The sequence below is a fragment of the Neofelis nebulosa genome, chromosome 6 (genome assembly GCF_028018385.1).
Source record: "Neofelis nebulosa isolate mNeoNeb1 chromosome 6, mNeoNeb1.pri, whole genome shotgun sequence".
Classification (NCBI taxonomy): Eukaryota; Metazoa; Chordata; class Mammalia; order Carnivora; family Felidae; genus Neofelis; species Neofelis nebulosa.
The window spans coordinates 57,501,347-57,517,953 of record NC_080787.1 but is presented as its reverse complement, the minus strand read 5'-3'; the positions used below and the strand labels follow the sequence as shown (position 1 = coordinate 57,517,953).

The following is a 16,607-nucleotide window of genomic DNA, read 5'->3' as shown; positions in this document are numbered from 1 at the left end:
CAAGCCCTGTGTTGGGCTCTGCACTGGCAGTGTGGAGCCTGCTTGGGATTCTCTCTCTCCCCCTCTCTGCCCCTCCCCCACTTTTGCTGTCTCTGAAAATAAATAAATAAACTTAAGTTTAATAATAAAGTTAGGTTAAGTTTAATAAACTTAGGTTTATTTATTTGTTTTGAGAGAGAAAGAGAGAGAGAGCACAAGTGGAGGAGGGGCAGAGAGAGAGGGAGAGAGAGAATCCTAAGCAGGCTCCGCACTGTCAGTGAAGAGCCCAATACGGGACTTGAACACACACTGTGAGATCATGACCTGAGACAAAGCTGGACACCCAACCAACTGAGCTACCCAGGCGCCCCAGTTTTTCTATCTTTAAAATGAGGAGGTACCATCCAGCTCAAAGAATTGTGATTGAACTGAAAATATTTGGGAAATGTACACAAATTCTTGCTGTAGGAATCTCCCTTGAAGGATATGTATCTAGCATATAAAGTTGAGCTTTCTAAATCACCTTCATAGCATGGATATCAGGGATGAGTTAATAAACAAGTTAGGCTGGGTGTTGTCTTTTATTCCAGGGGAATTCTGCCTGGGGTGTTAGAGAATGTGATGAGCTAGTTCAGCAGTGAAATGTAACATCCTATTGGTTTGCCTTATTGAAAAAAACTTAGGAAATCAAAACTCTGTTTTTAAATTAAGGGACTTCATGTGAACAGCTTAAAATTAAAAGGAAAAATAGATAATTAAGCTTTTTAAAAACTAATAGTTGTATATATTCTGTACAAAATAGTGCAGGAGGCTGGCTTTGCTCATGTTTGTTTAAAAGGGGGAGTTGACTAGTTTTCAGCTTGCAAGTGGGAGTGTCTAGTCAGTGTTTTTCTTTCTGCATAGAAAGTTAACAGGACTCTGACACATCGGAGTTTGTACGAAAAGCTTAGGGAACTGTTGGACACATTTCTCGCAGAATGATGGGGCAGCTCATGAAAAATGATCAAGACTGGAACGCCAAGCTGGTGGGGCTGATGTGCTGTATGGGTTAGTAGTCTCACCTGTAATACCACTTTCATGTTTGCAGAACTGAGAAAGGAAAGTTGCATTCCCTATGTTAGTTTCTGTGGCGGGAGTTTAGCAGACTGTGGGGCACCCTTCAGAAATCTGGCCAGGCTCACATAACCACTTCCGAGGCTCCCTGGAGAAATTTTTCACCATATTGTTGTCATAGGATATGTGTTTAAATAATATTAATATTTACTTTACATGTGATACTAAGTGGATTTAATTTTGATTGGATTTTACTGAAAACCAGGCAACGTAGTTTGTAATAATAATCAGTGCTCTTTTTGCACGTTTCTTTGTTTTTCCAAATTCTCTTATTCTTCGTGTTCTGTGTCATTACATATTTTCAGCCAGGTTGTACTTTTTTAATGTGATTGTAGATGTATATTTTTACTTAGTACTTTATAAATGAAATAGTTTTCCAGTAGAGGAATGTTATAAAAATTCATTCAGAAAAATAACTGGATAGTCTGTAAAACCAGTAAAATCAGTTAAAATCTCAGGAATGGTTTTCCTTTTTTGTTGTCATAGTAACATTGCCCTAAATATAAATCTCAAAGTTAGACATCCCTTACTGAAGTGAAATAAAGAAGCATTATGAGACTTGTAATTGGAAAATTAGATGGTGTAATCTGGAATACACCCTTTTGAAATAACTCCCTTTTGAAATAACTCCCTTTTGAAATAATGCCTATGGAAAGTGGCAAATCACATTCTACCCAGACTTAAATTATTCTCTGATTGTAAGTTGCTTTCCTGAGGAAAGTTGAGGCCCTTAAAGTTGACATTATCTCTTTCCTCATTATTGTAGCACTGTGGGAGGCTTCTAGCATTTAAAAGAACTTGATATACTTGAATGGGAGTCATCTAGGTTTATTAGGGTTTGAAAGAAAAGATTTAGGTTACTGGTAGAAAACAGTATCAGAACCTACAAATTGTGTGTGTTACTTAACCTAAATCTTCTCCCCTTATGCATGTACTTTAGTTGTGAGTCATAATCCCCAGGTATTACCTCAGCATTACTTGCCAGATATTTAGCTCCCATCTTACATTTTCAGCGGTGTTTTTGAGTTCCTAGCAAAAACCACCACAACCAAACCTGAGTAGTCAAAATAGCCTTTTTAGAGTTATGTATTATTTAAGTGAATCTCTTGTCTGTACTGGGAGGTAAATTGTTTGATTAAGTCACCATTCTTGATAGATCATGTAGATAAGAAATTAATCAACATGCGATTAGTTTTTAGAACATGTTCTACTTCTTCACATTCCTTAAAATATAGGACCATTTTTTATTAATTTAGAAAATAAGAAATATATTTTATTAACCATTATGTGCCAAGAGGAGAAGAGTTATATAATGTGCATAATGTGTTAAATTTAATGATAGAGAGTAAATTTGTTAGAGTTTGTGTTATAACATGACGATTCAATAAATTAATAAAATTTTGGAGTAGAGTTACAGAAATGCCTTAATCCCATATTCTGTAACGTGATATGGAAGCTGTCTATTCTTCAATGATGAAGATTTTTAATTAATAATTCATGTTAATGTTTTTCTTGATGATTTAACATTAGGGTCCTAGATTATTAATTGGATAGGAATAATGTGGATATTGCTAAGAAGTGATTTTTCTTTTTCCCCGTACTCTGTTTTCTTTTTGCTGGAGGCTTGGAAAAGCACTGCCGAAAAGGTGATATGAGTGCTAGACTTTGGTGCAGGGGTTCTGTTGTTTTCATTCACTTGTCCAAAGTTCACCGGCATAGCAGGGCTAGATTCCTCAGCACCCAGTCTGTGACTGAGTTGTGTTCAGCACTTCCATTTGAAAGTTGACAGTATGTTGGGATAGTGGAAGCAACTCTGAAGGGAATCATAACACGTGGGTTTTCACACATAGCGGGCTTCTGTCTTGCTAATCTACTTGTCCTCCTTCAAGCTCCATTTGATTGCCCTGGGCAGGGTTGGTCTTTCTCTCAGCTGTGCTTGCTTACATGGTGAGTGCCACATCATTTGCTCAGTTAGTATGTTCATCACATTGCCTTCATGCCAGGTGCCTTATCTAGGTGATGTCCTCCAGAGAGCAAGGGCCAGTGCTCTGTCAGCATGGTGGTCCAAGTACCACTATGACACTGGGCTCATCATATGGCCCGATAGATGTTGGAATGAATGAGTACATGAAAGATACATAGAATCTACATTTTAATCGTAAGTAGGACTAATAGGTTGCTTCTTTTTCTTTGGTCTTACCTTATGTACTAGTAATTTAGGTTCATTCTGAACTCTTTAGTAATGGCAAGGTTGAAAGACATTTAAAACACCATTATGCTTCATTTGCTTATTGTATGCAAGGATTTATGTATGTAAATAATTACATATTATCTTGAACTCGATTGTGCTTTTTGAAACATAATTCCCATTATGGGCATATTTATTTGTTAAGTGCATAAAAACATTTTGGTGTCTACTGTGGGGTAGGCAAAGGGGAGTGAGGTATAGATGATACCCCTAAAGGGCCAACGGAAGAATTAATACATATTTTGTGAATGATTATGTTGGTTAACAATTATTGATAGCATTGGTCATAAGGAGAGTCATACCTAGAGATTTTACATTGAGAATTAGTGTTTTCATTTTCTCGGAATAAATATCCAGAAGTGGAATAGCTAGATCATGGGGTAGTTCTATTTTTAATTTTTTTTGAGGTATTTCCATACTGTTTTCCATAATGGCTGTACCAATTTATATTCCCACCAGCAGAGCATGAGAGTTCCCTTTTCTCCACATTCCCTCCCACACTTGTTATTTCTTGTCTTTTTGATAACAGCCATTTTAAATAGGTGTGCAGTGATATCTTATTGTGGTTTTGATTTGCATTTCTCAGACAATTTGTGATGTTGAATGTCTTTTCATTTGCTTTTGGTTATCTGTGAATTCTACCAAACATTCAAAGATTTAATAGCTATTCTCAAATTATTTCTAAAAATTGAAGGGGAGGGAACATTTCCCAAACTCTTTTTATAAGGCCAGCATTACATGGATACCAAAACGGAGATTAGGATACCACAAAAAAGAAAATTACAGGCCAATATCACTGATGAACTTAGATGCAAAATTGCTCAGCAAAATGTTAACAAACCGAATTCAACAATACATTAAAAGGATCATACATCATAATCAAGTGGGATTTATTCTGAGGATGCAAAGATGGTTCAACATTTGGAAATCAGTCAAAATGAGGGGTGTAAGGATGGCTCGGTTGAGTGTATGACTCTTGATTTCAGCTCAGGTCATGATCCCAGGGTCACGAGATCGAGCCCTGTGTTGGGCTCCATGCTGAGTGTAAAGACTGCTTAAGATTCTCTCTCTCCCTTTCCCTCTACCTATCCCCCAACTCTCTCTCTCTCCAAAAAAAATCAAAATGGTACACCACATTAATAAAATGAAGGATAAAAATTATATTATCTCAATATTTGAGAAAAAGCATTTGACAGTTTTCAGCATCCATTATGATAAAAAGTAAAGTGGGTATAAAGGGAACATACCACAGTATAATAAAGGCCACATATGCCAAACCCACAGCTAACATACTCAACAGTGAAAGCTGTATGGTCTTGGACTTTTGTTTGTTGGGACTGTTTTTGGTTACTGATTCAGTCATCTTACTGATAATTTTTCTATTCAGATTTTCTATTTCTTTATGATTCGTTCTTGGAAAATTGTATGTTTTTTGGGAATTTATCCATTCTAGGTTTAATTTGTTGGTATATAATTTGTTCATAGTAATCTCTTAATGATTCTTTGTATTTTCTTTGGTATCAGTTACAACTTCTCTTTCATTTCTAATTTTATTTATTTGAACTCTCTTTTTTTTCTGGGTAAGTCTAGGTAAAGTTTGTCAACTTTATCTTTTTTATTGTTTTTTTGTTTTTGTTTTTGTTTTAGTCTCTATTTTATGTATAGATGATCCCTGACATATTATGGTTCAATTTAGAATTTTTCAACTTTACTATAGTGTGAAAGTGATATGCATTCAGTAGGAACCATACTTTGAATTTTGTTCTTTTTCTTTAAAAAAAAAAATCTTTTTTTTAATGTTTATTTTAGAGAGAGAGAGAGAAGGAGAAGGAGAATGAATGAATGGGAGAGGAGCAGAGAGACAGGGAGACACAGAATCTGAGGCAGGCTCCAGGCTCTGAGCTGTCAGCACAGAGTCCAACGCGGGGCTTGAACGCATGAACTGCAGGATCATGACCAGAGCTGAAGTCAGACCCTCAACTGACTGAGTCACTCTCTCAGTTTGGTCTTTTTCTGAGGTTGTGATAGGTGGTACAATACTCTCTCGTGATGCTGGGCAGTGTCAGTTGCAGCTCTCAATCAGGCATGTGATCACAAAGGTAAACAACTGATATACTTAAAACCATTATGTTTCTTGTTTCAGTACAGTATTCAATAAATTACATGATGAATCAGCAGTTACTATAAAATAGGCTTTGTGTTAGTTGATTTTGCCCAACAGTAGGCTAAGAAGTGTTCTGAGCATGTTTAAGGTAGGCTAAGCTAAGCTAATATTTGTTACATAGGTTTTGCATAGTATATACATAATCAACCTATGATATTTTCAATTTCTGATGGGGTTATCAGGATATAACCCCATTATAAGTTGAAGTATTTTCCACTCTGATCTTTATTATTTTCTGCCTTCTAACTTTGGGCTTTGTTTGTTTTTAGTTTTTGGTTCCTTTAGGTGTAAAGTTAGATTATTTGAACTTTTCATTGTTTCTTGAGACAGGCCTATATTTCTGTGAACTTCCCTCTTAGAACTGCTTTTGCTATGGGGCGCCTGGGTGGCTCTGTCGGTTGAGCGTCTGACTTCGGCTCAGGTCATGATCTCGCGGTCTGTGAGTTCGAGCACCATGTCAGGCTCTGTGCTCACAGGCCTGGAGCCTGCTTCAGATTCTGTGTCTCCCTCTCTCTCTGCGCCTCCCCTGCTCATGCTCTTTCTCTGTCTCAAAAATAAATTAAAAAAAAAAACACATTAAAAAAAGCCTGCTTTTGCTGTATCCCACACATTTTGGAATGTTGTATTTCCATTTTCTTTTGTCTCAAGGTATTTTTTGATTACCCCTTTGATTTATTTTTTAATTGACCTATTGGTTGGTAGCATGTTGTTTAAGCACCATGTACTTATGGTTTTTCCCCTTTTGTTCTTGTAATTAATTTATAGTTTCATACCATTGTGGTCAAAGAAGATGCCTGACATGATTTTAACCTTAAGTTTATTGAGACTTGTTTTTTGGTCTAATATTTGATCTATCCTGGAGAATGGTCCATGTGTACTTCAGAAGAATGTGTATTCTGCTGCTTTTGGATAGAATATTCTGTATATATGTATTACATCTATCTGGTCTGCTGTATCAATTAAGGCCAGTGTTTTCTTATTAATTTTCTGTCTGGATGATCCATCCATTGATATTAGTGGGGTGTTAAAGTCCCATACTACTACTGTATTGCTTTCAATTTCTCCCTTTAGGTCTTGTTAATATTTGCTTTATATATTTAGATGCTTCTATGCTGGGTGCATAAATATTTTAAGTTTTACATCCTTTTGTCGGATGGACCTTTTATCATTATGTAATGTCCTTCTTTGTCTCTTATACAGTCTTTGTTTTAAAGTCTAGTTTATCTGATGTAAGTATAGCCATAGCAGCTTTTTTTGTTTCTATTTGGATAGAGTATGTTTTCCATACCTTCACTTTCAGTTTGTGTGTGTCCTTAGATCTGAAGTGAGTCTCTTGTATGCAATGTATAGATAAGTCTTGTTTTTTAAATCCATTCAGCTACTCTGTGCCTTTTGATTGGAGAATTTAGCCCATTTGCATTTAAATCTATAATTGATAGGTATATACTTCCTGTCATTTTGTTCATTGTTTTCTGGCTATTTTCATAGTTCCCCTGTATTCCTTTCATCTTTTGCTTTCTTACCTTGTAATTTGATGACTTTTGTTTAGTGTTATGTTTAGTTTCCTTTGTCATTATCTTTTGTGTATCCACTCTAGGTTTTTGCTTTGTGGTTACCATGAGGTTCAGCTATTTCATTCTTATCAATTTTACGTTGATAGTAAAATTTGAGGACATTCTCAAAATTGTACCTTTTTACTTTCCCCCCACCTTCATGTTTTGTGTTCTTGATGCCATATTTTACATATTTTGTCCCTTAACTTGCTATTGTAGTTATTGTTAATTTTACTACTTTTATCTTTTAACCTTCATACTAGATATATGAGTGGTAAATCCACTACCTTTATTATATATTTGCTTTCTCAGTGCAATTTTTACTTTCATATGTTTTCTTCTTGCTATTTAGTGCCTTTTCAGCTTGAAGAAGTTTCTTGGAAGGACAGTTCAGTGGTGATGAATACCTTTAGCCTTTGACTCTCTTAGAAAACTCTTTGTCTCTGAATTCTGAACGATAAACTTGCTGGGTAGAGTATTCTTGGTTGGAAGTTTTTTCCTTTTTTCCTTTCTTTTGAATATATCATGCCACTCCCTTCTGGCCCACAATGTTTCTGCTGAAAAATCAGCTTATAGTCTTACGGGATTTCCCTTGTATGTAGCAAGTTGTCTTTATCTTGCTGCTTTTAAGATTCTATCTTTTTCTTTAACTTTTGACATTTTAATTATAATGTCTCTTGGTGTGGGTTTCTTTGGATTCATCTTGTTTGGGATTTTCTGTACTTCCTTGACCTGGATGTCTCCTTCCTTCCTTAGGTTAGGGAAATTTTCAGCCATTATTTCTTCAAAAAAGTCTTTTGCCCTTTTCTCTCTTTCTTTCTCTCTCTCTTCCTTCTGGGATTCCTATAATGTAAATGTTTCCGCTTGATGTTGTTTTATAGGTCCCTTAAGCTGTCTCCCCTTTAAAAATTATTTTTTTTTCTTTTTTGCTTTTGTGTTTGGGTGAGTTCCACTGCCCTGTTTTCCAGGTCACTGATCTCTTCTTCTGCTTCGTCTAATTTGCTTTTGAACCCCTCTGATGTGTTTTTTAGTTCAGTTGTTGTATTCATCAGCTCTATAACTTCTATTTGGTATATTCTTATATATATATGTTTTTATCTTTGTTGAAGTTCATCTGTTCTTCTCTCAAGTTCTGTATCTTAATGACCATTACTCAAACTTTTATCAGGTAAGTTACTTATCTCCATTTCATTAAGGTTTTTTCCTGGGGTCTTATCTTGTTCTTTTGCTTGGGAGATATTTCTCAGTTCCCTCATTTTGCTTGTCTCTCTGTGTTCATTTCTGTGTATCAGGCAAATCACCTACCTCTCCCAGTCTTGAAGGAGTGGTTTTGTATAGGCAATGAACTTTATCATTCAATCTTGCCCTACCTCTTGGTTGTCTCTCAAACCTTTGTGATTATTCAAGCAGCCTACTTTATTCTTGACAGGTCTCAGTTGTTGAGATTGTGGGAATTCCTCCCAGTGTTTCAAAGGGAGTAATCTCAGCCAGCATTTATTTTCCAGCTCATTGGAAACCAGACCCTGAGGCAGGTCTGGCATACCTTTTAAAGTATGCAAATATATACAGTCCTGTGGGACCACAGTCATAACTTCTGCTGGGCTTGCAGACCACATGATTTAGAGATGTCCTTTTGGCAACAGTTACAAAACTCAGGGCTCCAGATAAGTGTATAAGCTCCCGTCTGGGAGGTACCTGTGAGCTGTAGCAAGGCAGAGGGAGAGTGCAGAGATGCGTCTTCCAGACTATATTGTCTGACAACTCCTCTGTGGTTTACAGCCGTATGGTAAACCTGAAGCCTGCCCCTCTGGCTAATGCTCCAAGAACAGTAAATAGGCATTTTTCACAGGAAGACTGGGGGCGTGTTTCAGTCTAATATTTGTGCTTTGCCCTGGGGGTGGTAGCTTGCCAGAAACTATCTCTTCTGTTGTTTTAGTTTCATGGAGCCCAGCAATGCAGTCCACACTGGCCACCAGAGACAAGTGCTTAAGGGGTCACTCCTGTGTGCACTGTGTGTGCCCACTGGCTTTGGCCGAGTCAAAGGGGAGCCTAGGGCTGGGGCTAGCCCACAACCTTCAGCAGTGCTTTGGGGGAGCCTGGGGTGGTATAAGTCTGCCTGCCGGCTGAAGTGGAGCTGGGCCACAGGGCACTTGGCTGCCTCAGTTGGAAGAGCGACTCTTGATCTCAGAGTTGTGGTTTTGAGCCTCATGTTGGATGTAGAGATTACTAAAAAAAAAACAACTTAAGTAGCTGAAGTGGGGCTGTAGTGGGGGGAAGATGGTGAGGGGGGTACAGAGAAGTTGTGTGGGGGTTGGGCAAGCCCAATAGGATGAGCAAGATGAGGGAGCCCAAAAATGGTGCCTGCCAATACTGGTGCTAGCAAACTGGTGTGAGAGTAAAAAAATGACACTTAGTACCTCCATATCCAGAGAAATTTTCAGTATGCTCCTGCACCTCCAGCAGAAGCTTTAAGATGAGCTAATGAATCTTCTCATGTGGTCTAGGTGCATTTTTAAATTGCTGCTTTTGTGCTGAGTGACTGGGTGAGTGAGTCCTTTAAGGGTAGACTTTCTCTGTTTCTCACAGCCTTTTGGGTCTCTTGGATATAAGCCCTGTTATTTTTTAAAGCCGTATGTTTTGGGGGCACATTTCTCTGGTGCAGGTTCCAAAGGTTGTGATGTCTGATGTGGGACACAGATATTTTGCCAGTCAGAGAGATGCTCCATATTTGTGAGATCTCTGCTGGTTGTGGGTCATTGCACCAGTGAAACCATGTCTCTGCCTCTCCTACCTGTCTCAGTGTGGTTCTTTTGTCCTTTGTTGTAGAGGAGATGTTCAGTTAGTTTTCAGGTCCCTTTTGGAGGGAATTCATCCACATGTGGCTGTAGATTTGGTGTGTCAGTAAGAGAAGGTGAATTTAGGATGTTGCTACACAGCTATCTGAATCCAATCCCCTTAACAATGTCCATAAATACTTTTAATAAATAGAACAAATTTTTCAAAGGCACTTCTGTTCCATTAAAATAGTTTATGGACACTCAGGGATGAAGAATGAGGAGGAAGAGAGTGAGACATAGCCTACCCCTAGGGAAAGAATAGAGAGCTTCAAACTGTGGCAGAGAAGGAGAGAAGACCACCAAGGAAGAAGAAAGTACTATCCCAGATGCATAAAGGAGGAAGAATGGAAACAAATATGTAGGGAATTGCTGCCTAGAACCAGGAAGGAAGAAGGTAGTGTAGTTTTGAATGTCAGTTCTGGGTGTTGGAAGATTATGGTTCTCTTTTGAAATAATTATTGAAGAACCGCAATATTCGAGTGCTCTTTCTCTTTAAATCACAAGAAGCCATCCTCACCCTTCTGTGTACCATGTCTGTGTTAACCAGGGTGTATCATACTGAGGATCTAGTTGGGGTATTCTTTTTTACCAAACAATTCAAAACTGGGAGTCTAGGAGAAAAGCAGTGTGGTTAGTCATTAAACCAGAGTTTATTTCAGCCAACGGACCTGAATGTAATTATCACAGTTTTAAATATTTTGTTGAATATTCATGGTTTAACCTCTCTTAAATCTTGTTTTCCTCTTTTGTGAGATGGGAATGACACTACCTACTCTTCCCTCTTTTAGTTGGAAGACCAGATGGGATGTAATATGTGGTCAAGTGCTTTGTGAAGTTCAATGCAAGGGCTCACCTGAAGGTAGTAAGGTTTTTGTTACACAACTTCCTGGTTGTGGTAGTTGTGATGGAGTATATGCAACAGAATGCGCAGAGGGGTTTGTTTAATGGAGTAGCACTGGCAAATACAACACTGGGCAGAGACCAGTCTGACAGATGGATCTCTAACCTTCTTACAGATAGCTGTAAGTTGCCAAAATTCAACAGGAAAATTCAAATGTACTAACCGGTATTTTTTGAATACCTTTCATAATCACAGTTGAAGTCATAGTTTTTACCAACCTCATTTTATATCTTTTTTTCCCCCTTCCAGATGAACGGGACAAAGTTCAAAAGAAAACGTTTACAAAATGGATAAATCAGCATCTCATGAAGGTCAGTTTATTATTTTCACATCTTGGAATTGTTTTGCTTACTTTAATTTATTGTGCAGTAATGTATAACTCTGAAGCATTGCTTTTCTTTTTTTAAAAAAATTTTTTAATGTTTATTTTTCTTTGAGAGAGAGAGTGACACAGTGTAAGTGGGGGAGGGGCAGAGAGAGAAGGAGACACAGAATCTGAAGCAGGCTCCAGCCTCTGAGCTGTCAGCACAGAGCCTGATGCAGGGCTCAAACTCACAAACTGTGAGATCATGACCTGAGGCGAACTTAGATGCTTAACTGACTGCACCACCCAGGCACCCCTAGCTTTTCTTTTTTTAAATTTTTTAAAATGTTTATTTATTTTTGAGAGAGAGAGACAGACAGACAGAGTGCGGGCGGGGGAGGAGCAGAGATAGAGGGAGACACAGAATCCGAAGCAGACTCCAGCCTCTGAGCTATAAGCACAGAGGTTCGAACTCACGAATACAAGATCATGACCTGAGCCAAAGTTGGAGGCTTAACCACCTGAGCCACACCGATGCCCCTGAAGCATAGCATTTCAATACCAACTTGAAAGTTTAAATTCCAGAGCATTTCACATGCATTTTAGGCATCTGTGATTATCTGGTGTGTGGCCTGTAGGTAATGATGAAGGTGAGAAAATAAGTACCCAGTGATTATAGTGCATTCTGTGATGTTAGGAAAACCTATTATTATTGGACTTAAAAAAAAATCTCAGCAGTTTAAGAAGTATGTAAATATTTATGTGTTAGGGCATGGAAAAACTGTAATTCTCCAGTAAGATTTTTTCTCTCTCAAGATTCAGACCAGGTTCTGGCCTCAGATTTATGTGGATGGCAGACAGTTACTTATATGAGAATAAAGATGGATTGTAGAGACTGAAGTCTAGACTTATTTTTCTTCTTGTACTTAGTATGACATTGATATTGGCTTAATGTCTGTGTTTCTCTGTGTAGTAAATAGTTGTGGTTCTCAAGTTAATATTTATTTGTGTGCTATGGGACACTTTGAGGATCTGATATAGGCTCTCCAGAAAAATACACATGCACACAAAATTTGCATACAGTTTCATGGAGTTATTGGATCCCACCCTATAAATCTCAGCTAAAGCACCTGTGTAACTTCGCAATGAACTATTAGTCACTTTTTTCCCCTCTTCCAGACAGTCCTAAAGTTGGAAACAGGTAATGTTTTAAGTGTGAGAGTTAGAAAGAGTTCTCTCAGAAAAAAAAAAAAAACACATTATTTTGAATGTGGTTACATTCTTAAAGCTACTCTACTAATCGTATTTAAAGCATCATGTAGCAAAGTAGTACCAATAATGTACTAGCATCTAATAGCCTTCTATAAAAGTGATTCTTATTTCAAGGGACATATCAAAATTACCTGAGGGATGTTGTAGTCCCCTCTGTCTCACTACCCATTGACAAAATTCTTTCCCCAAATTCTGATATGTCCTTCAGGAAGGCCATGTCACCCACTCTCCAATTGAGAATTTCTATAAAAAAAAAAAGAGAGAGAATAAGTTCTGTTGTTGATGGGAGCTGAATCCTTTGATGTGTTGGCAAGAGATAAGAGGTTGAGACATTCTGCTTTATGATGGTTTTGTTAGGAAATATATTGTGAATACTAACAAAAAATACCAGCCGTGTACCTACCCTCTTTCAAGCTTTTGTCTAATCACACACAAAGTGTGAGTGGGACTCTTCCACAGGCTGGGGCATAGGTGGGCTGATTATGAGGTTAAGGGTATTGAACTTTGGAGCTGAAGACTCTGACAAGATTTCCCCATTTCTGAGGTGAATCCAAGGGAAACAAAGTTTTTGATGAAGAGGTTCCCTTTTGGTGGCTGATGCCCTAGCAACCTTTGTAGCTGTGGCTGTGTAGGGGTGGGCATGTCAGTGGGCACAGAGGGTTGTCCTACGTCTTCTGGAGCATAGCTGCTATACTTCCAGGTTGGTAATCACGTTACAACTGCTGGCAGTGGATGCCAAAGAGAAGTAGAAGTAGAAACACAGGCCCTATAGGAACCATAGCACGGGCCCTGGATAGGTATTTATTGAGGGTCTACTGTGTGCCAGGCGTGTTGGATCGGGCCATTCATTTTATAAGTAGTTCATAAATTGAATGGTTGAGTAAAAGGAGACTTCCATTGCTAAAAATGTCAAAATTCCATTCGAGCTGCTAGAGGACAAAGGCTATATTATTTACTCCTAGGACCCACCGCAGTGTTTGGCAAGAGTATTCTCACTGTGTGTAATATATGTTGTATACATTAAATCATTTAATTCTTCTAGCAGCTGCCCAAGGTGGTTTAATTTAGTGGTTATACACACATAGCCTTCAGAATCAGACAGCAAAGGTTCAAAGCCTGATTTACCTGGAATATGTGACCTGGTTTTGTTTTGTTTTGTTTTTTTAAATAAAATGACAGATCTCAAGATTTAAAGTTTACTTTTGCTGCAACACAGTAAGAATGGGGAAAATATGTTATTTTTATGTGCAATAGCTATTAGATAGATGCCAATCCAACTGATGAGGGTTTCAGTCAAATTAGTTTATTTGTTTTTGTTTTTGTTTTTTGGAGTATGTTAAAGGGTCAGAATTTAAAATTAACTCTTATTAAATGAGAATTCATTTTAGGGAGTAGGGGAAAGTCAGACTACATAGTCTTGGCTAACTACCACTGTCAGTTACTTACATTCTTGTTCTGATTTGGTCTAGTATCAGCTCAAAGTAGTCTTCCCTTATGATCTTAAGAATTGTGCACTGAGATTTCTGGTGCAAAACTCAAATATGTGAGAACATAGTTTTTTAATCTTTAATTCTTTTATGTCTGAAGTTATAGCTTTAACCTCAAGTGAAGAAAAATAATCCAATATCCTAAAACTTTTAGAGGCACCAGGCTGTTAAGGTTTGTTTTGTTGTTAGATAACCAGAGAAAGGGCAGCCTTCATGAGAACTTTTCCATGTTTCATTCAAGCAGTGGTTGAGGAATGTTGCACTATGTTGTCAGCCTCTTTTGTCTCACTAAAAAAAAAGAAAGAAGAAAAAAGATGCTGGATGCTTTTGTTCTAGGTAGCCATTTGGTTGTAATCCAATTAATGGGAAATATAAAATAAGTGTATGAATTTTAAGTAAAAATTTTCATATTTGAAAGTAGTATTTTTTCTGTATTGATTTTTTTTATATTCTTCACTTGAAATATTGAACATCTTCAAGGGAGAAACAGAGAAAGGAGAGTAGCAGGTCCCATATATTTTTTGCCTTACCATATTCCTTTTCAGTGAATGAGAAGTATGTTATTTATAGAGTTTGCAATAAAATGGGATCATGGGAAAGGAGGACCACAACAAAGGGGTCAATAAAGTAAAAATGGGTAAGGAGAGAAAAAACTGGGAATGAAATCATTTAGATAATTGAATAATTCTACATGCCTTCTTTATGTTTTGCCACTTTTAACTGTAGTCACAAGTAGTCAAACCATGGGGAAGGGAGGAAAATTACAGGAAAGGGGGAATTATAGGAAAAAAAGAGAGAAGGAGAGGTGAGGGAGGTGGTTAAAGGGGAAAGAGAGGGCAGGAATGGCTGTTTTGTGCACTAGGAGTGCTCTCTCACAGCCCCAGAGTTGTGCCTCGGGATGGCTCTGTGGGGCCCAGGGTCTGGAGACCCTGCCCTTGGCTCAGCTGCCTGAGAGTGCTAATTCCAGCTAGGAATTATTCTCCATCTTCTGAAATAATTCTTACAAAGTTTGCCTTTTCTAAGTTATTGTTTTATTTATTTTATTTTACCCTGTTCTCTCCACCACAGTTTTGCCTCCAGGGAGAACTGTCCTTGGGAGTTCTGCTTGTTTGGGCAGTGAGGTGATTGAGAGGTTTAGTCCCAGAACAGACTTTCCTTTACTGAGTTTTTCTTCTCAGGTGATAACTTATATATTCTGGTAACTTAGATAAAATTGTCTTTGAAAGAAGAATGTCTCCTTCAAAGTTGCTAGTCTGTGACATGTAAGCCAAAGATGGGAGGCAAGAGAGGTTAGACAGACAGGGGGTTGTGTCCAGGCTTTGCAGTTTATTATTTGTGTGACCTTAACCTTCTTAGGTTCTCATCTGTAAAATGGTGGTGGTGATAGATTAGTGTGAGGAGTTAAAGGAGATAATCCATTTAAGCATAAAGCATGATAACTGGCACATTGTATAAGTTGCCTCTGGAACCCTTCTGCCTCACTCATCCAAGTCCCTTTCCTTGCCTCAAGTACTTTCCCTTTTAGTTTATTCATTTTAGAAAAAGCTGGGGTTTAGGTTCAGAATCTGTTGAGGAGATAGATTGACCTATTGCCTTCTTGCCTTAGAGTCCTGCTGGGACACTGAAGAATTACTTATTTGAGGTAATCCTGTTAGCTGTACCTTCCTCTCCTCCCTATACCCTGCGCCCCAGTCATTTATGGGTTGATCTTGGGGCTCACAGGTCTTTTTTATTCTTTTTCCTCTTCTCCCACACACTCTCCTCACAGAAAGGGAATCAGTGAAGACCCACCATACTTCTGAAAGGTTGGCCATTTTTATTCCTCAGTTGTGATTTCACTTAGATTCACAACTGGAGGGCATCTTCCACATCCTCCAATTTGCTTCCTTCGTTTACAGAAGGGAAAGCTTGCCACACCAACTTTTACTGGGAGAGCTGCACCAGAAATCCTGAGATGAGAATACAAATTAGAATGAGGGGCTGTGTCCGGTGTTTGTTTTCCGTGTGCAGTGTGAGATGTTGCAGATATGCCAGCAGGTCCCCCTTGGCTATGAGGTTGTGTTTACTTTTTTCTACCTATAGTTTTAACTACTTGTAATTACTCCCTGTGATTTAAGAAGTTATGGTTTATGCAGCTGCAAAATAGCATATGCCCAGTGCTTAGGGGATGATTCTGGCATGGTCAGTTTTTAAAAGTTTATATGACTGAGAAAGGTAAACACTGTAAAGTTTATAAATGATTGATTGAGTTATTATTATATCCATGTGTATAAACATTTTTTTTCCTTAAAATATTTGGTTAGGATTTTTTTTTTGGAGAAAAAAAACTATATTAAAAATATAGCCTTGATTGATATTCATCAGAGCTAAAATTACATTTGTTTAAAGTAAATAGATTGCTTAATTAAAACTTCCATTTGCTGTGAACAAGATGACTCTGGCATTTTTCTAAATATATTTAAATTTTAGTGTTCTGGTATTTCAGTTGTAAGACTAAGCCTGTCCTTAAACTGATTGTTCTGGCAAGAGTGTTTTCCTTTTGAGTGATTATTTTTCAGAATACTTTTATTAAGGGGCGCGTGGGTAGCTCAGTCGGTTGAGTGTCTGACTTCAGCTCAGGTCATGATCTCATACTCCGTGAGTTTGAGCCCCGCATCGGTCTCTGTGCTGACAGCTCAGAGCCTGGAGCCTGCTTCAGATTCTGTATCTCCCCCTCTCTCTGCCCTGCCCCTGCTCATGCTCTGTCTCT

The 16,607-nt window shown here is 38.0% G+C and overlaps 1 protein-coding gene across 11 annotated transcripts in view; it reads left to right on the top strand.

Annotated features, from left to right (window-relative positions):
- DST (dystonin) overlaps window positions 1-16,607 on the top strand; it is a 496,251-nt gene that overhangs the window by 221,695 nt on the left and 257,949 nt on the right. For all 11 annotated transcript variants that reach the window (XM_058734319.1, XM_058734316.1, XM_058734317.1 and 8 more), the window contains one exon: window positions 11,045-11,106. In XM_058734319.1, the coding sequence (XP_058590302.1) occupies window positions 11,045-11,106 (62 nt within the window). The remainder of the gene's footprint in view (window positions 1-11,044; window positions 11,107-16,607) is intronic.